This window comes from Dendrobates tinctorius, unplaced genomic scaffold (assembly GCF_039654945.1).
Source record: "Dendrobates tinctorius isolate UK_male_01 unplaced genomic scaffold, ASM3965494v1 ptg000095l, whole genome shotgun sequence".
NCBI lineage: Eukaryota > Metazoa > Chordata > Amphibia > Anura > Dendrobatidae > Dendrobates > Dendrobates tinctorius.
This window is the reverse complement of record NW_027361763.1, coordinates 17,151,088-17,178,900: the sequence shown is the minus strand read 5'-3', so window position 1 is coordinate 17,178,900 and position 27,813 is coordinate 17,151,088. Positions and strand designations below refer to the sequence as shown.

The following is a 27,813-nucleotide window of genomic DNA, read 5'->3' as shown; positions in this document are numbered from 1 at the left end:
TGGAGGGCCACCGACCTCCTCATCGGGCGGGCTGGAGGGCCACCGACCTCCTCATCGGGCGGGCTGGAGGGCCACCGACCTCCTCATCGGGCGGGCTGGAGGGCCACCGACCTCCTCATCGGGCGGGCTGGAGGGCCACCGACCTCCTCATCGGGCGGGCTGGAGGGCCACCGACCTCCTCATCGGGCGGGCTGGAGGGCCACCGACCTCCTCATCGGGCGGGCTGGAGGGCCACCGACCTCCTCATCGGGCGGGCTGGAGGGCCACCGACCTCCTCATCGGGCGGGCTGGAGGGCCACCGACCTCCTCATCGGGCGGGCTGGAGGGCCACCGACCTCCTCATCGGGCGGGCTGGAGGGCCACCGACCTCCTCATCGGGCGGGCTGGAGGGCCACCGACCTCCTCATCGGGCGGGCTGGAGGGCCACCGACCTCCTCATCGGGCGGGCTGGAGGGCCACCGACCTCCTCATCGGGCGGGCTGGAGGGCCACCGACCTCCTCATCGGGCGGGCTGGAGGGCCACCGACCTCCTCATCGGGCGGGCTGGAGGGCCACCGACCTCCTCATCGGGCGGGCTGGAGGGCCACCGACCTCCTCATCGGGCGGGCTGGAGGGCCACCGACCTCCTCACAGGCCGGCCTGCCCATGTTGGTCGCACTCTCAGTAGTGCAGCCTCCGGCTCCGGGCCTGTGGCTGCTGACAGTGGTATCTCTGCATAGGTTTTACGTTACTATGGTGATGCTGTTGCTTCTTTTGGTGACTGCCATTACTGATCATCTCTTCCATCTGTCACTGTAGAGTTATTCAGTTTTTCCCTTCCTTTCCAGCACAATGTTCGTGTTTGGCGGCTTTAACAGCCTCCTGCTGAGCGACGTCCTGATGTACACGTCCAAGAGCTGCGAGGCGTTCAGCAGCAATGCGTCGTGCGTGACAGCAGGGCCCGGAGTGCGGTGCGTGTGGGACAGCGCAGCCTCTGCGTGCTTGTCCTGGGAGCAGGCCACCGAGAAGCAGAGGAACGAGACCGTCCTGTCGTGTCCTGCAGTCCTGTGTAAGAGCTCCGCGTGCTGCGTCCTCCGTGAGGGACCGCAGTGCACCACTCATTATACACAACTGTGGCCTGAACTTTTCTCACTGACAAGAAGTTTTCTGCTGTGTTTGTTTTTTAGATCGGTTGTTTCTTTGGTCACCGTTGTTAAGATTCCCGATTTTCGTCATGTTAAAAATCCAACTTTTTTCCAACTTTTAAGGCTGGTTTCACAATGGCGTTTTTTTTGCGCTGCTTTTTAGCGCAAAAAAACGCATGCGGTTTTCCCCTATACTTTAACATGGGTGTGCATATGTGCGCATATATATGCGCACGTACGCGTTTGTATGCGCATGCGTTTTTTTTGCAGTGTGCGCTCGGGCGCACAAAATGCATCCTGTTGCATTTTTTGTGCGTCCGACTTGCCCCCAAAAACGCATGCGCACGCAATGCGGTTTTTTTTTTTTTTTACAGCAGAACACCCATTAAAGTCTATGGGTGCGCATACGTGCGCCATATAAGCATGCGTTTTTTTAAAAAAATGCACCAAAACCCGCAAAAAAAACGCACACAAACGCATGATGCGTTTTTTTCATGCGTTTGTGTGCGCAAAAAACGTGCAGCAAAAAAACGCAAGTGTGAAAGTAGCCAAAGCCTCCCATGATCTGTACAAATCCACTTATAAATAAACCAAAATCTTTCCAGGTGGGAAAGGGAAAATAAAGAACTGAAATAACTTTGTTGCATAAATCTGCACACCCTTACACTAATAGTTTGTTGAAGTCCCCTTTGTATTTATGGCAGCATTCAGTATTTTGGGATCAGAGTCTATCAGCGTGGCACATCTAGAGTCAACGATCTTTGCTAGCTCTTCCTTATAGCACACATCTGTCAGATAGTGGGGGGCGTTTCCTGTGTACAGCGCCCTCTTCAGGTCACCCAAAGATTCAGGTTTTGGCCGTGGATGGCCCATTACAAAACTTTGACCACCTTCTAGCAAAGCTGTTCTTTTGTTGATTTGGAGGTTGCTTCAGGACGTTGCCGTTGCTGAAAGGTGAAATTCCTCTTCTTCTTAAGCTTTTTTTTAGCAAAGGATTGAAAGTTTTGATGTAAAATTAATTGATATCTTGGTCTGTTCATAATTCAATCAATCTTTACTAAAGCCATAGTTTCAGCTGTCAAAAATCACCCCCATAGCACAATGCTGTCTCCACCATGCCGCACTGTAGAGATGGTGTTCTTCTGGTAAGTGGTAACGTGCAGCATAGGTTTTGCACCTTTTGAAATTATGGCGGCAAAGTTCCACCTTGGTCTCATCAGACATAACCCGTTCCCTACATCCTTTTGGCAGACTTGAGGATTTGGGAAAACATAGCCGAGCTTGGATGTTTTTCTTTGTAAGAAAAGGCTTCCATCTTGCCACCCTACCCCAGAGACCAGACACATAGAGAATATCAGATTGTTGTCACACCCAGTACTTGCCAGAAATTCCTGCAGCTCCTTTAATGTTGCTGTCGGACCAATTTTCTTCTTGCATTTACATCAAGTTTTAATGACGTCCAGCTCTAGGTAATGTCTCTGTTATGCTAAATTTAAGCCCCTTGATGACATCTTCACTGTGTCCCATCATAGATCTAATGCCAGGGAAATACTTTTGTCCCCTCCTGATTGATCCGTTTGCTGTGTTGTGAGCTGTTTACACGCCATGGATTGTGATGTAAAATGTAACTAAGAAAATGTCGGGAAAATCCTAGAAAAGCAAAACTTTCTACGTAGTTAATCAGAATCGCTGTAAATGATGGTGGCCGTGCACTGACTACTGTGTAACATGAGTTATTGGTCAATTCTGAACACAAACCACATCCCCAATTGTAAGGGGGTGCTCACACTTACACAACCACTTTATTTTAGTGTTGACATTTTTATTTCCCCCTGATTTCAATGGATTTGTACAGATTTGGGGGCGACGTTTAAGGCGGAAAAAAAATTCTGAATTGATTCTTATTTTTATGAAAACCTGGGATTTTAACGGGGTGTGTAGACTTTTCATGTTTTTATTATACATGCACACATACGCGGCTTTCCCATGTTATTACACATGTGTAGGCAGGAAGGCTGGGAGAAGACGCAGGTTTGCAGCATCCTCGCTTCTCCTGTGTTTCATTATCTTTTTCCGCATTGTGGACATTTACGCTGAGGTTGGTCGGGATCTCGGGAGCCCTCGCAGATCCCAGCCACATTACTTTTCTTGTTACCAGCTGTCCTCTCCCTGTTCCTGCAGGAGACATCAGTCTCAGGGACGACATGGTGGTTCTGCCTTGACTTCGTCTCTGCCCTACTTTTACCTATAACTCTCTGTTCCAGATTCGGACGGGGACAGCCGCTGCGATCAGTACACGGACTGCTACAGCTGCACGGTGAACTCGAATGGCTGCCGCTGGTGTAATGACCAGTGTGCGTCCCTGAACCAGAACTGCAGCCAGGTCAGTGACCCCCAATCCCCAGACGTGGCGCTGCTTCTCCCCACACCTCCGTGGTAACTCGCACTATATACTCGCCGTCTGTTCTCAGGGAGCGATCACGTCATACGAGCAGTGTCCGAAGAGCAACTACGGCTTCTACTGCAACAAGAAGACCAGCTGCAAGAGCTGCGCCATGGACCAGAACTGTCAGTGGGAACCCCGGAACCAGGAGTGCATCGGCCTGCCAGGTAACCTTTTCTGGGCCAGTCTGTGTGTGTGGCTTCTGCTAATCACACAGACACCGTTCACTGATTGCAATGGGTCTTATAAGTTTACACACCCCTCCTCAAATATGACCGGCTTTAGTGACTTGCGTTCTGATTTTGTAAGGTCTTACACAATTCCAACATATTCCCTAGAAAACATCTGCGGTGCCACCTGGCATCTGGTGGAAAGCTCCTGCCTGAAAATCACCAACACCAAGGACACCTATGACAACTCCAAGCTGTCGTGTCGCGGGCAGAACGCCATGCTGGCTTCTCTCACCACCCCCAAGAAAGTGGAGTTTGTGGTGAAGCAGCTACAGAACATGCCGGTAACATCCTCCCTCTGCTTCACACCCAAACGGCTCCGTAACGGATTCATTTACTGATTGGTTTACTTTCAAGGCAGTGCTCACTTGTAGGGACAGCAGGCAGAGGCGTTAGGCGGCAGGCAGAGGCGTTAGGCGGCAGGTAGAGGCGTTAGGCGGCAGGCAGAGGCGTTAGGCGGCAGGCAGAGGCGTTAGGCGGCAGGCAGAGGCGTTAGGCGGCAGGCAGAGGCGTTAAGCGGCAAGCAGAGGTGTTAGGCGGCAAGCAGAGGTGTTAGGCGGCAAGCAGAGGTGTTAGGCGGCAGGCTGAGGCGATAGGCGGCAGGCTGAGGCGATAGGCGGCAGGCAGAGGCGATAGGCGGCAGGCAGAGGTGCTAGATGGCAAACAGGTGTTAGGTAGCAAACAGAGGTGCTAGGCGGCAGGCAGAGGTGCTAGGCGGCAGGCAGAGGTGTTAGGCGGCAGGCAGAGGTGTTAGGCGGCAGGCAGAGGTGTTAGGCGGCAGGCAGAGGTGTTAGGCGGCAGGCAGAGGTGTTAGGCGGCAGGCAGAGGTGCTAGGCGGCAGGCAGAGGTGTTAGGCGGCAGGCAGAGGTGTTAGGCGGCAGGCAGAGGTGCTAGGTGGCAAACGGAGGTGTTAGGCGGCAGGCGAAGGTGTTAGAATGGTGCCAAAGAAGAAATGGAGCAGAAAAGGGTTTATATTAAGAAAACATTTTTAGCTCACGTTGATGTTTTCTTACAGGCTAAGACTGAGCTCACGCCTTGGGTCGGTCTTCGTAAGATCAACATTTCTTATTGGTGCTGGGAAGACATGTCACCCTTCACGAACACCACGCTACAGTGGCAGAGTGGGGAGCCCAGTGATGCCGGCTTCTGTGGCTACCTGGCCGAACCCTCCACAGTGGGCCTCAAAGCCGCAACCTGCATCCACGAGATCAATGGCAGCATTTGTGAAAGACCAGGTGAGTGGTGCATGAATGATTCCTGCACAAAGGATCCACTGTGAGGAATACATTGTGACTGGCGCCTGTACTACGGATCCACTGTGACTGGCGCCTGTACTAGGGATCCACTGTGACTGGCGCCTGTACTACGGATCCACTGTGACTGGCGCCTGTACTACGGATCCACTGTGACTGGCGCCTGTACTACGGATCCACTGTGACTGGCGCCTGTACTACGGATCCACTGTGACTGGCGCCTGTACTATGGATCCACTGAGAGTAATACATTGTGAATAGCCCCTGCGCTACGGATTCACTGTGACTGGCGTCTGTGCTACAGATCCACTTTGAGGAATACACTGTGACTTGCGCCTGTACTACGGATCCATTGTAATACATTGTGACTGGCACCTGCGTCACAGATCAAATGTGACTGACACCTGCACCACGGATCCACTGTGACTAACACACTGTGACTAGCACCTGCGCTAGAGATGCGCTGTGACCGGTGCCTGCGCTACCTGTGGATGCGCTGTGTCCGGAAGCAGGTTGTCCTTGGCTGCCGCCAGCACAACTTATCAATTATGTCTCATTGTGACTGATTTACACACACTCCTTTTTGCTTTCCTGCCATTAACGGCATCATTACCTTTTGTTACAGCAAATCAGAGCGCCAAGCAGTGTCGTACCCCGTGTGCCTCCAGGTCGCAGTGTTCAGAGTGCACCAGCGCCAGCTCCGAGTGCATGTGGTGCAGTAACATGAAGCAGTGCGTGGACTCCAACGCCTACGTGGCCTCCTTCCCATACGGGCAGTGTATGGAGTGGTACACCATGAGCAACTGTCCACGTACGTCCACTATCTTCGTAGTTGGGGTGAGCCGTCATACATGTGCCCGTCATTCAGGATGACGTCACTTCTCTTCTCATGGCCTCCACAGCTGAGAACTGCTCGGGATATCGTACCTGCGCCCAGTGCCTGGAGCAGCCTGGATGCGGCTGGTGCACCGACCCCAGTAACACCGGGAAGGGGCAGTGTATGGAGGCTTCGTCCCGGGGACCCATGAGAATGCCAAACGCTTCAGCAATCGCAAAAGCAAAGTCCGAGCCGATCCTGGACCCGGGCCTGTGCCCGAGCGACAACCATTATAACTGGTCCTTCATCCACTGTCCAGGTATTGTCGGCGTCCATCGCCACAGAGTTGTGCTGCAGTATATCGAGCGAGCGATTCCCCGTCAGGGAACTTAAGTATAATGGCAAAAAATGAAATAAAGTCTCCTCCAAAGAAGTCCGAATTATCAAATCCTAAGCGCCCGTAAAGAAATAAGCAAGAATTGCAGTTTTTGTTTTGATGGCGATCAGCAAAAATAGCCATCAAAACATCGTATCTGCTCCAAAGTGGTGTAGATAAAAATGACCGCTCCAGAAAAACTATTTTTTGTGTAAATTTCTAAATTTTATGTGCTAAAAAAAAAGTATTGTGCTGATTACTGCACAACGTAACACTGTAAAAAGACCAAACAATGGCGGAATAACCATTCCTTTTTTTGCTACCATCGTACCGTCTTATATTTTTTCTCCCCTTTTTGTTTCTGTATATTGTACGGTGAAATAAATGGTTTCATTCAAAACTACAACTCGTCCCGCAAAAAACAAAACCTTGTGCGGCCGTAGGGACGGAGAGATTAAGAAGTTACGGCTCTTAGAAGAAGGGGAGTAAAAAAAAAAAAGTGGAGGGAAGTGGTTAGTGGGGCGGTGTTACACCTATTTGGGCATACTACAACATCCAACCTACACCAGAGATAATGACTGACGCATGCTGGGAGTTGTAGTCCTTCCTCAGTGACTCTGTACTGGTCGTGTTTGCAGCCTGCCAATGTAATGGGCACAGCAAGTGCATCAATGAGAGTATCTGCGAGAAGTGCCAGGACCTGACCACCGGCAAGAACTGCGACTCCTGCATCTCCGGCTACTACGGGGACCCGACCAACGGGGGATCCTGCCAGCGTATGTAGCACCCTGAACCCAGACCGCCATCCTTAATACAGGGCGCCATTATTTTGTACTGCTTCGGTTTAATTGATGCTATTTATTTATTTTTTTCAGCTTGCAAATGTAATGGACACGCATCCATGTGCAACCCCAACAGCGGCAAGTGCTTCTGTACCACCAAGGGCATCAAAGGAGAAGAGTGCCAGCTGTGAGTACCCCCTGCCGTCCTCACCCCGGGGCGGGTACACAAGTCCTGCCACTTACCAGGGTGTCCTTTCCTAGAACTGCTTGCATAGTTAAAGACACAGGACATTCTAAAAAGCATCCAAAAAGTTTTATTCTCAGAGTGACAGCAAGCAGTGACATAATGGTTTTTACTCACCGGCCCATTATGACATTGGGCGGTTGGTACAGTCGGTGACGCCCGGCTGGTATTGTACACGGATCCTGTTGGCTAGAGTTACACCCATGCATGCTGATCCGCTGGACGTGGTAGCTACAGATAAACTGAGTGCGGCCTGATACTCCGAGGATGTGATTAGGGGGATGGCGTCTGCCACAGATTAGCAGAGCCGTGTAACAAGCCCAGCTCTGCTATGTCTGTGTTTTGTCAGCGGCACGGTCCAGTGTATGAGGAGCCTGTGAGGCCAGTGACAGATCCCGCAGTGTTATCTCCTGTGTTTTATCTTTAGGTGCGAAGTGGAGAATCGATATCAAGGGAACCCACTGAAAGGAACGTGTTACTGTGAGTGCAACACTTCATATGGGATCTGGGTGCGCGGTGTGGTCAGAGGGGATGGTGTGTAAGATATGGGAGCGTGGCATGGTCAAAGGGGGTGGTGTGTAGGATCTGGGTGCGCGGTGTGGTCGGAGGGGATGGTGTGTAGGATCTGGGTGCGCGGTGTGGTCGGAGGGGATGGTGTGTAGGATCTGGGGGTGTGGCATGGTCGGAGGGGATGGTGTGTAGGATCTGGGGGCGCAGCGTGGTCGGAGGGGATGGTGTGTAGGATCTGGGTGCACGGTGTGGTCAGAGGGGATGGTGTGTAGGATCTGGGGGTGTGGCATGGTCGGAGGGGATGGTGTGTAGGATCTGGGTGCGCGGTGTGGTCGGAGGGGATGGTGTGTAGGATCTGGGGGCGCAGCGTGGTCGGAGGGGATGGTGTGTAGGATCTGGGGGCGCAGCGTGGTCGGAGGGGATGGTGTGTAGGATCTGGGTGCACGGTGTGGTCGGAGGGGATGGTGTGTAGGATCTGGGGGCGCAGCATGGTCGGAGGGGATGGTGTGTAGGATCTGGGGGCGCAGCGTGGTCGGAGGGGATGGTGTGTAGGATCTGGGGGCGCAGCGTGGTCGGAGGGGATGGTGTGTAGGATCTGGGGGCGCAGAGTGGTCGGAGGGGATGGTGTGTAGGATCTGGGGGCGCAGAGTGGTCGGATGGGATGGTGTGTAGGATCTGGGGGGCGCAGAGTGGTCGGAGGGGATGGTGTGTAGGATCTGGGGGCGCGGTGTGGTCGGAGGGGACGGTGTGTAGGATCTGGGGGCGCGGCGTGGTCGGAGGGGGCGGTGTGTAGGATCTGGGTGCACGGTGTGGTCGGAGGGGATGGTGTGTAGGATCTGGGTGCACGGTGTGGTCGGAGGGGATGGTGTTGTAGGATCTGGGGGGCGCAGAGTGGTCGGAGGGGATGGTGTGTAGGATCTGGGGGCGCAGAGTGGTCGGAGGGGGTGGTGTGTAGGATCTGGGGGCGCGGTGTGGTCGGAGGGGACGGTGTGTAGGATCGGAGGGGGCGGTGTGTAGGATCTGGGGGCGCGGTGTGGTCGGAGGGGACGGTGTGTAGGATCTGGGGGCGCGGCGTGGTCGGAGGGGGCGGTGTGTAGGATCTGGGGGCGCGGCGTGGTCGGAGGGGATGGTGTGTAGGATCTGGGGGCGCAGAGCGGTCGGAGGGGATGGTGTGTAGGATCTGGGGGCGCGGCGTGGTCGGAGGGGATGGTGCAGCACAGCTGGACGTTCCCTCTTGTAGTGGGGTGACAGTGCCCCCTGCAGGCTGGCACATGGTGCTGCGCACACTAGAGTTGGATAATTTCTCTCCTATTATTGCGTCTGTTTGTATCTTATTATATAAGTAATATATTGCACAGAGGAGACGTTTCTCCTGACTTCTGCCCGGAGCGGTGTCCCACAGGGTGCAGCTGATCGCACCTTGCAGCATGTCTCTCATGCTCTGTCTCCCCCGCTCTCTCGTGCAGACACCCTGCTGATTGATTACCAGTTCACCTTCAGCCTGTCTCAGGAGGACGACAAGTACTACACCGCCATCAACTTTGTGGCCACCCCTGAGGAGGTGAGTGCCCCCCGGGGCGGATCATCATCATAGACCCGACCTGCTGTCTCTACAGTGTCTTAGTGGTGGTCTCTGCAGGGGTAACGGGGGGTACAGGCCCTATTCTAGGCCCTCGTTTTGTTGGTGACTGCAGCACAGAGGATGTAAGGGCACCTCTCTAATATAATGGATTTGCATTCCTTATAATTATGTACGGCTTGTCCCCCGCTCAGTGATATCTGTTTCCTGGGGTCCTGCAGTCACTGGATATTAGTGGGGGATACTTCTTTTTTTGCCCCCTCATCCTGGACGCCCAGTCACTGCTGGAAGTTAGTGGATCCACAGCTTAAAGGGGAACGCCTCCTCACCTGTGGGTGTGTGGAGAATACAGTGGGTCATTACTTCTTTTATAGGGGTGATCAGAGCCCCCGAGCCTCATCCCCCTGACAGGACAAGGTTGTGTTGGGTTGTTTCAAGTCACGTGATTGGCTGCAGCGCTGTTCACGACCAGTAGATTGCAACTGCTCCTGGAAATGATGCAGTGTGATGGCGGGCGCAGACTATGGTCCTCCGTGTAATCCGGGCTGCTGATCGGACAGCTACTCTCCCCCCAGGGTTATGATACCGCTGTAAAACAGGGGCCTTTAGGACGAGAGAAACTTTTCTCATAAATCCATTTTTTTTTTCTTTTGCAGCAAAACCGAGACCTGGACATGTTCATCAATGCATCCAAGAACTTCAACCTGAACATTACGTGGGCACCGAGCTTTGCTGGTAAGGTGGGCACCACCCTGCTTCTGCCCAGTGCTCCAGTATGTGCCCCCATTGTCATCCATGGGACAGGTGACCGATCACTGGGAATAGTGGAGATTGCCAGCAGGGGTGACCCAAGAGGCTCACATGTAATTTCCAGCCATAGAAAGTCAAATGTGCACCAGGCGAGGGCAGCAACAGATTTCTACTACACTTCACACTGCTTTCTGGCATGTTGTCAATTAGTCAGGCAGTGGTGGTGGCTCCACCAGCTGAGCTCCTGAGAGCCAAGCCCCCTCCAGCCGATCCCTGCCCATCCCGAAAAGCGGCGAAAAATGACTCCACTATTCTGGCTTAGAGACGATATTAAATTCTTCCCGTGAGCATCACTCCCATCATGGTATCGTCACTAGAGATGAGCGGATATGTTCGGCTCTCTCCTTATTCGGCCAGCTATAGCGCTTACCGAAGAAGCTGCAGAGGGAACCCGGATACCTGGAGCTCGCTGGCTGAACAGCTGTCCGGTGCCGCAGCTGCATCTGTCATGGCTGTGTCAGTCACAGCACACAGGCTCTCCATGCATGTGCTGTGACACAACCGCGACACATGCAGCTGTGGAGCCGATCAGCCGGAGCGATCCAGGTGTCCGGGTTCCCTCTGCAGCTTATGCGGTAAGCGCTATAGTTGGGAGCCGAACATATCCGCTCATCTCTAGTCGTCATGTCTAAGATGTAGTTGAATTTATTGAAGGAGCCGACATCAGTAGCTTCAATCTCTCTCCTTGTCACAATGTGTCAAACCTTCAGCTGTGAGAAGTAGTAGGTTTAGAAATTCTCCTGTGGAGAAGAAGGTGCTCACATGGACCTCATGGTACATCATGCATAGTTCTCGTTCCTGAGCCTTACTTAATCACGGCGTGCATAGGTCTCATTCTTCAGCTCTGCTACATCACAACATTAATAGGTCTCATTCTTCAGCTTTTGTAAATCACGATGTGCATAGGTCTCGCTCCTCAGCTCTGCTACATCACGGTGTGAATAGGTCTCTTTCTTCAGCTCTTCCACATCATAACGTACATAGGTCTCGCTTCTAAGCTCTTGTACATGACAGTGTTCATAGGTCTCATTCGTCACCACTGCCACATTACGGAATGCATGGGTCTCGCTCCTCAGCCCTGCTTCATGACAGTGTGCATAGGTCTCGCTCCTCAGCCCTGCTTCATGACAGTGTGCATAGGTCTCGCTTCTCAGCCCTGCTTCATCACAGTGTGGAAAGGTCTCATTCTTCAGCTCTGCTAGAGCACGGTGTGCATAGATCTTATTCTTCACCTCTGCTACATTACAGCGTGCAAGGGTCTCACTCCTCAGCCCTGCTACATCACAGTGTGCATAGGTCTCCTCCTTCAGCTCTGTTTCATCACAGTGTGGAAAGATCTCATTCTTCAGCTCTGCTACAGCATGGTGTGCATAGGTCTCGCTCCTCAGCTTTGCTACATCACAGCATACATAGGTCTCATGCAGCTCTGTTGCATTACAGTGTGCATAGGTCTTGTTCTTCAGCTCTGCTACATCACGGCGTGCATAAGTCTCGCTCCTCATCTCTGCTACATCACGGTGTGCATAGGTCTCATTCTTCAGCTCTTCTACGTCACAGCGTACATAGGTCTCGTTCCTCAGCTCTTCTACATCATGGCGTGCATAGGTCTCATTCCTCAGCTCTGCTAAATTACGGTGTGCATGAGTCTCACTCCTCTGCCGTACTTCATCATGGCGTGCTTAGGTCTCGATCTTCAGCTCTGCTACATCACAGCATGCATAGGTCTCGTGCAGCTCTGCTACATCACAGCATACATAGGTCTCATGCAGCTCTGTTGCATTACAGTGTGCATAGGTCTTGTTCTTCAGCTCTGCTACATCACGGCGTGCATAAGTCTCGCTCCTCATCTCTGCTACATCACGGTGTGCATAGGTCTCATTCTTCAGCTCTTCTACGTCACAGCGTACATAGGTCTCGTTCCTCAGCTCTTCTACATCATGGCGTGCATAGGTCTCATTCCTCAGCTCTGCTAAATTACGGTGTGCATGAGTCTCACTCCTCTGCCGTACTTCATCATGGCGTGCTTAGGTCTCGATCTTCAGCTCTGCTACATCACAGCATGCATAGGTCTCGTGCAGCTCTGCTACATCACAGCATTCATAGGTCTCGTGCAGCTCTGCTACATCACAGCATACATAGGTCTTGATCTTCAACTCTACAATATCACAGCATGCATAGGTCTCTCTCCTCTTCTCTGCTACATCATGGTGTGCACAGGTCTCATTCCTGAGCTCTGCTACATCACAGCATGCATAGGTCTCGTGCAGCTCTGCTACATCACAGCATGCATAGGTCTCGTGCAGCTCTGCTACATCACAGCATGCATAGGTCTTGTGCAGCTCTGCTACATCACAGCATGCATAGGTCTCGTGCAGCTCTGCTACATCACAGCATGCATAGGTCACGTGCAGCTCTGCTACATCACAGCATGCATAGGTCTTGATCTTCAGCTCTGCTACATCACGGCGTGCATAGGTCTTTCTACCAAACATGCCACATATCCACATATGAGCTTGTTCTTGCCCCCGGCTCCTTATTAGTTGACATAGTAATCGGTGAAGCCTTTTCTTGCAGCGGGGACCCAGACCGGAGAGGAGATCCCCATCATTTCCAGGACCAACATCAAGGAATATAAGGACACCTTCTCCAACGAGAAGTTCGATTTCCACAACAACCCGAACATCACGTTCTTTGTGTACGTCAGCAACTTCACCTGGCCGATAAAAATACAGGTACTGTGTGTGAACCCATGTGTGCGAGCGAGGCGGCAGGGGATTCGGTGTGCGGGGGCCGGATCGTGTGTGTGGGAGGATTGGGGTCCTACGTGTTCGAGCGAGGAGACGGGGTTCTTGTGTGCGGGGAGACAGGGATCTTATGTATGGGAGTATGAAGATTCTAGGTGTGCGGAGGGGGTGATGGGGGTCCAATGTGTACCTTAGGTACGAGGGTCCTGTGTGCGGTGTAGGCGGGAGGGATGTTGTATGCGGGAGGATGTAGGTCCTGTGTTTTCGGGCGAGGAGACAGGGAACCTGTGTGCAGGGGGCAGGGATCATGTGTGTGGGATGGTGGGGGTCCGAGAGGATGGGTATCCTGGGGGAAAGGGGAAGACGGATCTTGTGTGCGGGTGGATGGGGGGTCCTGTGTGTGTGTGTGCGTGCCGACCGTTGTCCTGAGCTTGGGGATTGTGTGTGCGAGAGGAACGGGGGTCCTGTGTGTGCGCAGATTGCGCATGTGGGAGGGACGGGTATCTTTGTACTGGGAATGTGTGTGTGTAAAGGACGGGGTCCTGTGTGTGCGTGTGAGGGACGGGGGTCCTATGTGTGTGAGGGACGAGGGTCCTATGTGCGGGGAGAGGGGGATGCGAGTGAATGGTATGGTGTGTACCCTGAGTCTGCTGGATGAAGCTCACGAGGGGCTGTGTTGCCTGATATAATGTAACAAGCTCCTCTGCGGTGGAAGGACAGTTTTGAATGTTTTTCATTTACTGACACGAAGCAGAGATGTAGGAAATGATTGTGCCGGAAAGCTGCACAACTATTTGTTGCGGCTGTGAGTTTATCGGGTTGTTATGGTTACATTGCAGCTGTCAGTTTATCTGGTTGTTATAGTAACATTGTGGCTGTCATATTGTGGCTGTCAGTCATGTTCTGGTTGTTATGGTTGCATTCTGGCTGTCAGTCATGTTCTGGTTGTTATTGGTACTTTGTGGCTGTCAGTTATATTCTAGTTGTCGTAGTTACATTGTGGCTGTCAGTCATGTTCTGGAAGTCGTGGTTACTTTGTGGCTGTCAGGCATGTTCTGGTTGTTTTGGTTACATTGTGGCTGTCAGTCATGGTTTGGTTGTTATGGTTACATCGTGGCTGTGTGGCTGTCAGTCATGTTCTGGTTGTTAGGCTGGGTTCACACGCAGCGTTTTGCGTTTTCGCGGCAATTTTAAACGCGCGATTTTGCCGCGAAAACGCAAAAAAAAAACAGCATCCCATGCATTCCTATGGGATTCCACACATGCTGTGCGAATGCTGCGGACTTTTGCGCGGCAGAATTGCATCGCGGAAAAATACACAGCATGCTCGTTCTTTGTGTGGAATTGCGGGAAAATCCGCACACATAGGAATGCTTTGTTCTGCTTACTTTCCGCATGTGGCTGTGCCCACCATGCGAAAAGTAAGCCGATCATTTGCGGATGGTACCCATGGTCCGGAGGAGAGGAGACTTTCCTCCGGGCTCTGGGTAACATATCCCTGTAAAAAATAGAATTAAAATAAAAAATATTGTTGTTCTCACCTTCCGACAGCCGGCGATCTTTTTCCCGCCTCGCTCCACGCTCCCGACTTCTTCCGGGCCCAGTAATCCTTTGCGCGAATGACCACGATGACGTCGCGGTCTCGCGGGAGTTCGACGTCTCGCGGTCATTCGCGCAAAGAATTACTGGGACCAGAAGATGCAGGGAGCGTGGAGCGAGGCGGGAAGAAGATCGCCGGCCGTCGGAAGGTGAGAATAACAATATTTTAAAAATTTTTTAAAATTATTTTTTACATCCTATCTTTTACTACTGATGCCGCATAGGCGGCCTCAATAGTAAAAAGTTGGTCACACTCGTCAAACACTATGTTTAACGAGTGTGACCAACCTGTCAATCAGTTCTCCAAGCGATGCTACAGATCGCTTGGAAAACGCTAGCATTCTGCAAGCTAATTACGCTTGCAAATCGCTAGTTTTTCCGTGGGAAAATGGCGGGAATTTAAAATGCGATTTTCCCGCGGAATGGAATTCCGGAATTCTCACTGTAACTTCTGCGGGAATTCCGCTACGTGTGAACCCAGCCTTATGGTTACATTGTGGCTGTCAGTAATGTTCTGGTTGTCATGGTTACCATTGTTACAACGCTCGGTCATGCCGCCTCGCCTGTATATGTGGTGCCACCATTCACATAAAACTCACTGATGTCAGTGGAAGACTACAAGTCCCAGCCAGCATGGGAGGACCTTTTTTTGCAGGGTGGTATTTGCCCCTCTTCCTGAAAGAGTGGGGGCCCGCTGTGTATAACCGCCAGTGGTGCTGTGTCTGGCAGTAAGCTGGGGGACGTCGGGGGGGCTGTGCTGTCGGGAACGTCTTTTTCTAAGTTTGTTTATTTTTCCTCTGTGAGGGGGGACGACATTAACTCTTTCCAGTCCCAGTGCAGTGAGAATCCACACACAGATGTAGCAGAGCTCATTGTGTCACAGGGTTAGGTATTCCCGTAGGGCATCCTACTATTTTATAGGTTTTGCCTATTTTTACGACCTGGTCAGCCATTGTTATATCCTTTTTTCGTTTCATTGCGTTTTCAGTATCTGTGCTTGCTGTTAATGAATAGGAATCCTTTCTGAGAAGTTCACCAGTCCGAGGCCGAGTACAGCGGTGGCATACAGTGTGCTGCATTACTCGGCTGCACTCCCTGCGCTGCATCGGTGCCGAGCTGGGGTTCTGGTGACAAGAATCCCACACCTCCCCTGTAATCACTGCAGCCCCTCCCACATCTCCCCTATAATCACTGCAACCGCTCCCACACCTCCCCTGTAATCACTGCAGCCCCTCCCACACCTCCCCTGTAATCACTGCAGAACCTCCCACACCTCCCCTGTAATCACTGCAGCCCCTCCCACATCTCCCCTGTAATCACTGCAACCGCTCCCACACCTCTCCTGTAATCACTGCAGCCCCTCCCACACCTCCCCTGTAATCACTGCAGCACCTCCCACACCTCCCCTGTAATCACTGCAGCCCCTCCCACACCTCCCCTATAATCACTGCAGCCCCTCGCACACCTCCCCTATAATCACTGCAGCCCCTCCCACACCTCCCCAATAAATCACTGCAGCCCCTCCCACACCTCCCCTATAATCACTGCAACCCCTCGCACACCTCCCCTGTAATCACTGCAGCCCCTCGCACACCTCCCCTGTAATCACTGCAGCCCCTCGCACACCTCCCCTGTAATCACTGCAGCCTACAGTTTAGTAAACTTTATACAACTGTTTATATCGGGATTTATTATCATTATCAGCATCAATCATCATTATGGAGAACCGTAAATTAAGATTCTAGACCCAACATCAGACCTCTAAGCTCCTTTATTATTACCCTTTCACGCCTGTCTAATTCCCAAGCCGCCCATCCCACACCTCCCCTGTAATCACTGCAGCCCCTCCCACACCTCCCCAATAAATCACTGCAACCCCTCCCACACCTCCCCTGTAATCACTGCAGCCCTTCCCACACCTCCCCTGTAATCACTGCAGCCCCTCGCACACAACTCCCCTGTAATCACTGCAGCCCCTCGCACACAACTCCCCTGTAATCACTGTAGCCCCTCCCACACAACTCCCCTGTAATCACTGCAGCCCCTCCCACACAACTCCCCTGTAATCACTGCAGCCCCTCCCACACAACTCCCCTGTAATCACTGCAGCCCCTCCCACACCTCCCCTGTAATCACTGCAGCCCCTCCCACACCTCCCCTGTAATCATTGCAGCCCCTCCCACGCCTCTCCTGTAACCACTGCAGCCCCTCCCACACCTCCCTTGTAATCACTGTAGCCCCTCTTACACAACTCCCCTGTAATCACTGCAGCCCTCCCACACAACTCCCCTGTAATCATTGCAGCCCCTCCCACGCCTTGCCTGTAACCACTGCAGCCCCTCGCACACAACTCCCCTGTAATCACTGTAGCCCCCTCACACAACTCCCCTGTAATCACTGTAGCCCCTCTCACACAACTCCCCTGTAATCACTGCAGCCCCTCCCACGCCTCCCCTGTAATCACTGCAGCCCCTCCCACGCCTCCCCTGTAATCACTGCAGCCCCTCCCACGCCTCCCCTGTAATCACTGCAGCCCCTCCCACACAACTCCCCTGTAATCACTGCATCCCCTCGCACACAACTCCCCTGTAATCACTGCAGCCCCTCCCACACAATTCCCCTGTAATCACTGCAGCCCCTCCCACACAACTCCCCTGTAATCACTGCAGCCCCTCCCACACAGCTCCCCTGTAATCACTGCAGCCCCTCCCACACCTCCCCTGTAATCACTGCAGCCCCTCCCACACCTCCCCTGTAATCACTGTAGCCCCTCCCACACCTCCCCTGTAATCACTGCAGCCCCTCTCACACAACTCCCCTGTAATCACTGCAGCCCCTCCCACGCCTCCCCTGAAATCACTGCAGCCCCTCCCACACAACTCCCCTGTAATCACTGCATCCCCTCCCACACAACTCCCCTGTAATCACTGCAGCCCCTCCCACACAACTCCCCTGTAATCACTGCAGCCCCTCCCACACAACTCCCCTGTAATCACTGCAGCCCCTCCCACACAGCTCCCCTGTAATCACTGCAGCCCCTCCCACACCTCCCCTGTAATCACTGTAGCCCCTCCCACACCTCCCCTGTAATCACTTTAGCCCCTCTCACACAACTCCCCTGTAATCACTGCAGCCCCTCCCACGCCTCCCCTGTAATCACTGCAGCCCCTCCCACACAACTCCCCTGTAATCACTGCATCCCCTCCCACACAACTCCCCTGTAATCACTGCAGCCCCTCCCACACAACTCCCCTGTAATCACTGCAGCCCCTCCCACACAACTCCCCTGTAATCACTGCAGCCCCTCCCACACAACTCCCCTGTAATCACTGCAGCCCCTCCCACACAGCTCCCCTGTAATCACTGCAGCCCCTCTCACACAACTCCCCTGTAATCACTGCAGCCACTCCCACGCCTCCCCTGTAATCACTGCAGCCCCTCGCACTCCTCCCCTGTAATCACTGCAGCCCCTCGCACACAACTCCCCTGTAATCACTGCAGCCCCTCCCACACAACTCCCCTGTAATCACTGCAGCCCCTCCCACACCTCCCTAATAAATCACTGCAGCCCCTCCCACACAACTCCCCTGTAATCACTGCAGCCCCTCCCACACCTCCCCAATAAATCACTGCAACCCCTCCCACACCTCCCCTGTAATCACTGCAGCCCTTCCCACACCTCCCCTGTAATCACTGCAGCCCCTCGCACACAACTCCCCTGTAATCACTGCAGCCCCTCGCACACAACTCCCCTGTAATCACTGTAGCCCCTCCCACACAACTCCCCTGTAATCACTGCAGCCCCTCCCATACAACTCCCCTGTAATCACTGCAGCCCCTCCCACACCTCCCCTGTAATCACTGCAGCCCCTCCCACACCTCCCCTGTAATCATTGCAGCCCCTCCCACACCTCCCCTGTAATCATTGCAGCCCCTCCCACACCTCCCCTGTAATCATTGCAGCCCCTCCCACGCCTCCCCTGTAACCACTGCAGCCCCTCGCACACAACTCCCCTGTAATCACTGCAGCCCTCCCACACAACTCCCCTGTAATCATTGCAGCCCCTCCCACGCCTTGCCTGTAACCACTGCAGCCCCTCGCACACAACTCCCCTGTAATCACTGCAGCCCCTCCCACACCTCCCCTGTAATCACTGCAGCCCCTCCCACACAACTCCCCTGTAATCATTGCAGCCCCTCCCACGCCTTGCCTGTAACCACTGCAGCCCCTCGCACACAACTCCCCTGTAATCACTGCAGCCCCTCCCACACAACTCCCCTGTAATCACTGCAGCCCCTCCCACACAACTCCCCTGTAATCACTGCAGCCCCTCCCACACCTCCCTTGTAATCACTGTAGCCCCTCACACAACTCCCCTGTAATCACTGCAGCCTCTCCCACGCCTCCCCTGTAATCACTGCAGCCCCTCTCACACAACTCCCCTGTAATCACTGCAGCCCCTCCCACACAGCTCCCCTGTAATCACTGCAGCCCCCCCACACAACTCCCCTGTAATCACTGCAGCCCCTCCCACACCTCCCCTGTAATCATTGCAGCCCCTCCCACGCCTCCCCTGTAACCACTGCAGCCCCTCGCACACAACTCCCCTGTAATCACTGTAGCCCCTCTCACACAACTCCCCTGTAATCACTGCAGCCCCTCCCACACAACTCCCCTGTAATCATTGCAGCCCCTCCCACGCCTTGCCTGTAACCACTGCAGCCCCTCGCACACAACTCCCCTGTAATCACTGCAGCCCCTCCCACACCTCCCCTGTAATCACTGCAGCCCCTCCCACGCCTTGCCTGTAACCACTGCAGCCCCTCGCACACAACTCCCCTGTAATCACTGCAGCCCCTCCCACACAATTCCCCTGTAATCACTGCAGCCCCTCCCACACAACTCCCCTGTAATCACTGCAGCCCCTCCCACACAACTCCCCTGTAATCATTGCAGCCCCTCCCACGCCTCCCCTGTAACCACTGAAGCCCCTCGCACACAACTCCCCTGTAATGACTGCAGCCCCTCCCACACCTCCCCTGTAATCACTGTAGCCCCTCTCACACAACTCCCCTGTAATCACTGAGCCCCTCCCACGCCTCCCCTGTAATCACTGCAGCTCCTCCCACACAACTCCCCTGTATTCACTGCAGCCCCTCCCACACAACTCCCCTGTAATCACTGCAGCCCCTCGCACTCCTCCCCTGTAATCACTGCAGCCCCCCGCACACCTCCCCTGTAATCACTGCAGCCCCTCGCACACCTCCCCTGTAATCACTGCAGCCCCTCGCACACCTCCCCTGTAATCACTGCAGCCCCTCGCACACCTCCCCTGTAATCACTGCAGCCCCTCGCACACCTCCCCTGTAATCACTGCAGCCCCTCGCACTCCTACCCTGTAATCACTGCAGCCCCTCCCACACAACTCCCCTGTATTCACTGCAGCCCCTCCCACACACCTCCCCTGTAATCACTGCAGCCCCTCGCACACCTCCCCTGTAATCACTGCAGCCCCTCGCACACCTCCCCTGTAATCACTGCAGCCCCTCGCACTCCTACCCTGTAATCACTGCAGCCCCTCGCACTCCTCCCCTGTAATCACTGCAGCCCCCGCAGTCCTCCCCTGTAATCACTGCAGCACCTCGCACACCTCCCCTGTAGTCCCCACATGCTAGGCCACCCTCCCCTCACCCAGTGTTCCCGGCCCTGCTCGTCCTGTGCTTGGGGCTGTCCACGCTGCAGTTGTAGATGGATCTTTTGCCACTTGGCTTCCACGTTTTCTCTCCTGTGACATCTCTACCCTCATCATGGGAGTTTTCAACATCCCCATTGCTCTTCCCCTCTCCCCATCTGCTACTCACCTTTTATCCCTAACCTCCTCGTTTGGCTTCTCGCAGCTTACTAATTCTCCAACGCATGAAGACGGGAACTCCCTCGACTTGGTCTTCTCTCGGCTTTGTGCAGTGGATGATTTCGCAAACTCCCCTCTCCCGCACTCTGACCACAATCTTCTTTCATTCTCTATCAAGAACTGCCAGGCTGCTCAGGTCACCCCCACTGTCCATACTTATAGAAACATACCGGCCATTAACACCCAGAAACTTATGAAGAACTTGCAGTCTTCATTGGCCCCTATCTCCTCCCTCTCATGTCCTGATTCTGCACTGAGGCATTACAATGAAACACTTCAAACTGCCCTGGATGATTTTGCACCTGCTATAAATAGAACACCACAACACAGACGGCGACAACCCTGGCACACGGTGCAAACACGTTTCCTGCAGCGGTGCTCCAGGTGCGCCGAACGTCTGTGGAGAAAATCCAATCTACACGAAGATTTCATCCATTATAAGTTTATGCTTAGAACATACAACACTGCCCTTCACCTCTCCAAACAAACCTATTTCAACACCCTCATCACCTCACTGTCCAATAACCCGAAACGTCTCTTTGACACTTTTCATTCTCTACTCAACCCAAGAGTGCAGGCCCCAACCACGGAGCTCCGAGCTGACGATCTGGCCAATTACTTCAATTACCCACATGCTAGGCCACCCTCCCCTCACCCAGTGTTCCCGGCCCTGCTCGTCCTGTGCTTGGGGCTGTCCACGCTGCAGTTGTAGACCAGATTCGACAGGAAATTATCTCCCAATCACCTCATACCATGCACCGTCCTCCCTCCCTCACTGCATCTAGCTCACTCTCTGATTTTGAACCAGTCACAGAAGAAGTAAGCAGGCTCCTTGCATCTTCCTGCCCAACCACTTGCACCAGTGACCCATTTCCGTCACATCTCCTCCAGTCCCTTTCCCCTGCTGTCACCCCTCACCTAACTAAAATATTTAACCTCTCTCTCTCTTCTGGTATCTTTCCCTCCTCATTTAAGCATGCTATCATACATCCACTACTTAAAAAACCATCCCTCGACCAAAACTGTGCCGCTAACTATATACCTGTCTCTAATCTTCCCTTCATCTCTAAACTCCTGGAACACCTGGTCCACTCCCGTCTGATCCGCTATCTCTCTGATAACTCTCTTCTTGACCCTCTCCAATCCGGTTTCCGCTCTTTACACTCTACTGAAACTGCCCTCACTAAAGTCTCTAATGATCTACTAACAGCTAAATCAAATGGTCATTACTCCATGCTAATTCTCTTGGATCTCTCTGCAGCATTCGACACTGTGGATCATCAGCTCCTCCTCACTATGCTCCGTTCCATTGGCCTCAAGGACACCGTTCTCTCCTGGTTCTCCTCCTATCTCTCTGACCGCTCCTTTACTGTATCTTTTGCCGGTTCCTCCTCCTCTCACCTTCCCCTTACTGTTGGGATTCCTCAAGGATCGGTTCTAGGTCCCCTCGTCTTCTCCTTGTACACTGCCCCTATTGGTCAAACAATCAGTAGATTTGGTTTCCAGTACCATCTCTATGCTGATGACACCCAATTATGCGCTTCTTCTCCTGACATCACGCCAGCCTTTCTAGAAAACACCAGCGATTGTCTAAACGCTTTGTCTAATACCATGTCCTCACTATATCTGAAACTGAACCTGTCAAAGACTGAACTCCTGGTGTTTCCTCCCTCTACTAATGTACCTATACCCGACATTGCCATTTCTGTGTGTGGTTCCACTATTACTCCCCAGCAACAGGCCCGCTGTCTTGGGGTCATACTTGACTCAGAGCTTTCGTTCGCCCCCCACATTCGATCACTGGCTCGCTCTTGTCATCTGCACATCAAAAATATTTCTAGAATTCGACCTTTTCTTACTTTTGACTCCGCAAAAACTCTTACTGTTTCTCTTACTCATTATCGTCTGGACTATTGTAACTCTCTTCTAATCGGTCTCCCTCTTACCAAACTCTCCCCTCTCCAATCTGTCTTGAGTGCTGCAGCCAGGATCATATTCCTCACCAATCGTTACACCGATGCCTCTACCATGTGCCAGCCATTACACTGGCTACCCATCCACTCCAGAATTCAGTATAAACTTATTACCCTCACCCACAAAGCCCTCCATAGCACAGCACCACCTTACATCTCCTCCCTTGTTTCAGTATACCTTCCTACCCGCGCCCTCCGTTCTGCTGATGACCTGAGGTTAGCATCCTCAATAGTCAGAACCTCCTACTCCCGTCTCCAAGACTTTACACGTGCTGCACCAATTCTTTGGAATGCACTTCCCAGGTCAATACGATTAGTCCCCAATCCCCACAATTTTAAGCGTGCCCTGAAAACGCATTTATTCAGACTGGCCTATCGCCTCAACACATTAACCTAATCTATCCCTGTGTGGCACAGCCAAAAGTTTTACCATAACCAGGTTCCCCGCATCATGTTCCCACATGCTTTATGCATCCATTAGCCCTCTGTGTCTGTACTGTTACACACTTAACATTATGGCTGGTCCAAACAATCAGGGCAACTGTTACCACCCACCTTTCGTGTCTCCCTTTTTCCCTCCTAGACTGTAAGCTTGCGAGCAGGGCCCTCACTCCTCTTGGTATCTGTTATGATCTATGTGATTATTGTTATGCTGTAATGTCTATTGTCTGTACAAATCCCCTCTGAAATGTAAAGTGCTGCGGAATATGTCAGCGCTATAGAAATAAAATAATTATTATTATCTGTAGGACCCGCACTGCAGTCATTATATGTGCGGACCCCACAGTGTGGAGGCGCTTGTTCTCACTGCTCCGGACGCTGCTCTCTTCTCTTTGTGTAGAGTATATGGATGTAGTAGAGTTGTGTTTGTCACATTATGGTCTCACACGTTAGGTAGGCTTTACCATGAAGGACTGAGTCCTGGATGTAGCGTGGTCCTGGGGCTCTGTCCTTACTGACAGTGTACATTGTGCGCCTCCGCTCGGCTCCATCTGTAGGTGTGTGCTCCTGTGAGTGCTGTCATTGTGCAGGTGCTGCCGCTATGAATGGCGCCCTGTGCCGGGTCAGGGACTCGCAGCTTCCCCGGCCGCGTCTCTGCACCTCTATAAATATCACTGAAGTGGTTTCTGGCCGCCCGTCGCTTTAGGATGTTTTTTCTCCTCCCGCAAATTCCTACTTCCAAGCCATGCACACAGGGCGCAGTGTGCGCAGGTGAATGGCCGCTCTGTGCTCGCCCGCGTACTTGGAGGGAGGCGCGGAGTAAATACCTTGTTTCCATCCCAGTATGTTGTTTGTGCTGAAGCTCGGCTCGGACAAACTCGCTCCTACTTCCTGACCAAACAGAAGTATAAACAGCAGCAGCGGTGGCCAGCGCTGCCCCCGGGGGACGCGCGCCCTACACACAAGGTGCTCTGTGAGGACGCAAGGCCGCAGCGGCCCAAATCAGAGGATGGCAGTAGTGATCTAATTCCAGTGTGCACCCCTAAAGGGTGAACTCTTAAGAAGACATTACCCTCATTTGCGGGGACCCCACTGATCGGCAGAATACGCTCCCCGCAACGTTTCCTCCGGAGCTCCGGGCGGTGAGCGTGCTCTATATAAAGTACTCCACAGTACACCAAAAAGGCAGTGTTACCACCTCCGTCAGACAGAGCCTATGGTCACCCTTGAAGGCTGCCCCATTGCCTTACCTTCTTGCAAAATTATTCTCTGGCTGTGATTTTACTATGACTGTTATGTAGCAAAACAAATACCCATGACCCATGTCACATCTTGCCCTACTGGCCCTTCAAGCGCCCTGTGTGATTACATTACATGACTCAGTGACCTACTTCACCATCAACACACCGGAGTCGCAGTCGTGCTCTCCAGGTACAGAGTGATCACGTCCTGCACAGATGGTGGAACATGCGGGCGCTGGCTGTGCGCCGCTCCCATCACGCTGATTATATGACCTGCCTAGCTCTTTAAGTCTCTGTCACTCGGTATCTTTCTGAATGAATACAAGGGGGGGTCCCTTTTCAAGGTTCAGGACCCTCATTTTTTTTCTTACTTTGGAAGACCCAGCACATAAACATTACACAGGTTTCAACATACACTGTGTTCCAAATTATTATGCAAAAACTATTTCCTCCTATTTCCTGTAAATTACCTATATGAATTGCAGTCATTGTTATTTTCCAGTCATCTAATATTCTAGTATAATTGCAATGTTTGTGAACAAACTGCCTATGAAAACAGGATATTTTTAGAAATAAGAAACACTCAGAATGCATGTTCCAAATTATTATGCACAGCAGAGTTTTCAACCTTTTTATTTTTATTTTGAACAAAAGGTGAATTGTGAGATTATAAGCATTATCAGCTTATTACAGAATGAAATCACACAGTTTTCAAGTCAAAACTTTCTTCTCGGTGATGTTACATTTGCACATAGGACCCTTGTTGGAAAGAAGCTTCTGAACTCTCTCGTCCATTGAATTTGTCAGTTTTTGGATGGTTTGTGCTTCAATTGTTTTGCCTGTGGACAGAATCCCCTCCCAGAGCTGTTGCTTAGATGTGAGCTGCCTCCCACCATCATAGACACTCCTTTTGATGATGCTCCAGAGGTTCTCAATGGGGTTGAGGTCAGGGGAAGATGGTGGCCACACCATACGTTTGTCCTCTTTTATGCCCATAGCAGCCAGAGATGCAGATGTGTTATTTGCAGCATGAGACGGTGCATTATCATGCATGACAATGATCTTGCTGCGGAAAGCACGGTTCTTCCTCTTGAACCATGGCAGGAAGTGCTGTTTTAGAAACTCCACATAGATTATGGAGTTCATCTTTACCCCTTCAGGGATCCTAAAGGGGCCGACAATCTCTCTCCCCATGATTCCAGCCCAAAACATTACTCCACCTTCTCCTTGTTGGCGCCTTAGTCGTGTTTTCATGTGGTGTCCATCAACCAGCCATCCTCCACTCCATCCATCTGGACCATCGAGCGTTGCACGGCCCTCATCAGTCTTCATGTATCGTTTGACCCACTGGAGCCGTTTCTGCTTGTGTGCTGTGGATAGAGGTGGTCGACAGGATGGCTTACGCACAGCTGCAAACCTCTGGAGGACCCTGCATCTTGTTGTTCGGGGGACGTTGCAGGCACCAGCAGCTTCAAAAACTTGTCTGCTGCTAAGACAAGGCAATTTTGCAGCTGCTCTTTTAACCTGACGCAATTGCCTGTTGGAAAGAGTCCTCAATTTTTCCTGATCAGCACGCACACGTGTGTGCTGGGAATCAGCGACATACTTCTTGATTGTGCGGTGATCACGATGAAGTGTCTTGGCAATGTTGATTGTAGTCATGCCTTGACCTAAATACTCCACAATTTGTTGCTTCTCAGCAGCCGACACATCCTTTTTCTTTCCCATTTTGGCAAAAAATGTAGGCTGCTTAATAATGTGGAACAGCCTTCTTCAGTAGTCTTGCCTTTATTTGGACACACCTGCCAAACTAATCTGCACAGGTATCTGCAACTGCTTCCAGTGATATAAAGAGCCTGGACACACATCACCATCAATGAGTTTAAATGACCAACAAAATAATTCAAACCTTATCACTCCTAAACTCTTTTTGCATAATAATTTGGAACACAGTTTAGTGCAGTGTGATTCTGTATTTACCCTGTAGAGGCGCTGCTGGGGACACATACACTGCCAGGTCCTTCACTGGCCTTGCTAGGAGTTGTATTTTCACAACAGCTAGAACCACAAGTTCTCAAGAAAGGCCAACACCTTTCTCACGTCTTGTCCTGATAGTTTTCTTGTGTCTTTTTTCAATAGTTTTCTCGCGTCTTGCCGCGACAGCTATCTCACGTCCTGTCCCGAGAGCTTTCTCGCGTCCTGTCCCGAGAGCTTTCTCGCGTCCTGTCCCGAGAGCTTTCTCGCGTCCTGTCCCGAGAGCTTTCTCGCGTCCTGTCCCGAGAGCCTTCTCGCGTCCTGTCCCGAGAGCTTTCTCGCGTCCTGTCCCGAGAGCTTTCTCGCGTCCTGTCCCGAGAGCTTTCTCGCGTCCTGTCCCGAGAGCTTCCTCGCGTCCTGTCCCGAGAGCTTCCTCGCGTCCTGTCCCGAGAGCTTCCTCGCGTCCTGTCCCGAGAGCTTCCTCGCGTCCTGTCCCGAGAGCTTCCTCGCGTCCTGTCCCGAGAGCTTCCTCGCGTCTTGTCCCGACAGCTTTCTCGCGTCTTGTCACGACAGCTTTCTCGCGTCTTGCCCCAATAGCTTTCTCGTGTGTTGTCCTGATAGTTTGCAACAATGTATCAGTACAGAGGAAGTGTATTCAATAGTTTTCTCGCGTCTTGCCGCGACAGCTATCTCACGTCCTGTCCCGAGAGCTTTCTCGCGTCCTGTCCCGAGAGCTTTCTCGCGTCCTGTCCCGAGAGCTTTCTCGCGTCCTGTCCCGAGAGCTTTCTCGCGTCCTGTCCCGAGAGCTTTCTCGCGTCCTGTCCCGAGAGCTTTCTCGCGTCCTGTCCCGAGAGCTTTCTCGCGTCCTGTCCCGAGAGCTTTCTCGCGTCCTGTCCCGAGAGCTTTCTCGCGTCCTGTCCCGAGAGCTTTCTCGCGTCCTGTCCCGAGAGCTTTCTCGCGTCCTGTCCCGAGAGCTTTCTCGCGTCCTGTCCCGAGAGCTTCCTCGCGTCCTGTCCCGAGAGCTTCCTCGCGTCCTGTCCCGAGAGCTTCCTCGCGTCCTGTCCCGAGAGCTTCCTCGCGTCTTGTCCCGACAGCTTTCTCGCGTCTTGTCACGACAGCTTTCTCGCGTCCTGTCCCGAGAGCTTCCTCGCGTCTTGTCCCGACAGCTTTCTCGCGTCTTGCCCCGACAGCTTTCTCGCGTCTTGCCCCAATAGCTTTCTCGTGTGTTGTCCTGATAGTTTGCAACAATGTATCAGTACAGAGGAAGTGTATTACTTTGTACCATTCAGGTAATTTTAGACAAATTCCTAACTCTTGGAATACTGTCCAAAGTTTTTTACCTTCTTACAAGCATGAGGAGGTGGTGGTGGGGGGGTTCCTGTGTTTCGCCGGTCTTGTTTGCCTACTGTGGTGCAGAGCGCTCCGTTCTCCAGCAGGAGCCGTGGATCCGCACATAAAGGATGTCAGCGCCAGCACCGCCACCGTGAATGAATTTGTTTTCAATCCCCGCAGTTTATTAGTGTAAATAATGACTCCCAGATTTGTGCAATTAGCAGCGGCTTTCCAGGACCTGCCTGGCATCGCTCCTGCTGGAGGAGGAGGAGGAGCAGGCGAGCTGTGATTGGAAACAGAGCCTGTGAGGGATACTTTGAAAGATGAAGCAGATGCTTCCTCTCCAGCTATTCCTGCCTTATTTTTGGCACTGATCTGGGATTTTTTTTTCTCTTTTTCTACCGAAGTGCTTCCTGCTCTCACAATGTC

The 27,813-nt window shown here is 52.6% G+C and overlaps 1 protein-coding gene across 1 annotated transcript in view; it reads left to right on the top strand.

Moving 5' to 3' along the window:
* Positions 1-27,813, top strand: part of ATRN (attractin) — a 145,936-nt gene that overhangs the window by 69,467 nt on the left and 48,656 nt on the right. The window contains exons 12-24 of the mRNA XM_073586755.1: positions 828-1,048; positions 3,389-3,507; positions 3,596-3,734; positions 3,906-4,081; positions 4,813-5,032; positions 5,676-5,861; positions 5,953-6,186; positions 6,882-7,019; positions 7,119-7,212; positions 7,697-7,749; positions 9,246-9,340; positions 10,015-10,093; positions 12,743-12,900. Coding sequence (XP_073442856.1) covers positions 828-1,048; positions 3,389-3,507; positions 3,596-3,734; positions 3,906-4,081; positions 4,813-5,032; positions 5,676-5,861; positions 5,953-6,186; positions 6,882-7,019; positions 7,119-7,212; positions 7,697-7,749; positions 9,246-9,340; positions 10,015-10,093; positions 12,743-12,900 — 1,912 coding nt within the window. The remainder of the gene's footprint in view (positions 1-827; positions 1,049-3,388; positions 3,508-3,595; positions 3,735-3,905; positions 4,082-4,812; positions 5,033-5,675; positions 5,862-5,952; positions 6,187-6,881; positions 7,020-7,118; positions 7,213-7,696; positions 7,750-9,245; positions 9,341-10,014; positions 10,094-12,742; positions 12,901-27,813) is intronic.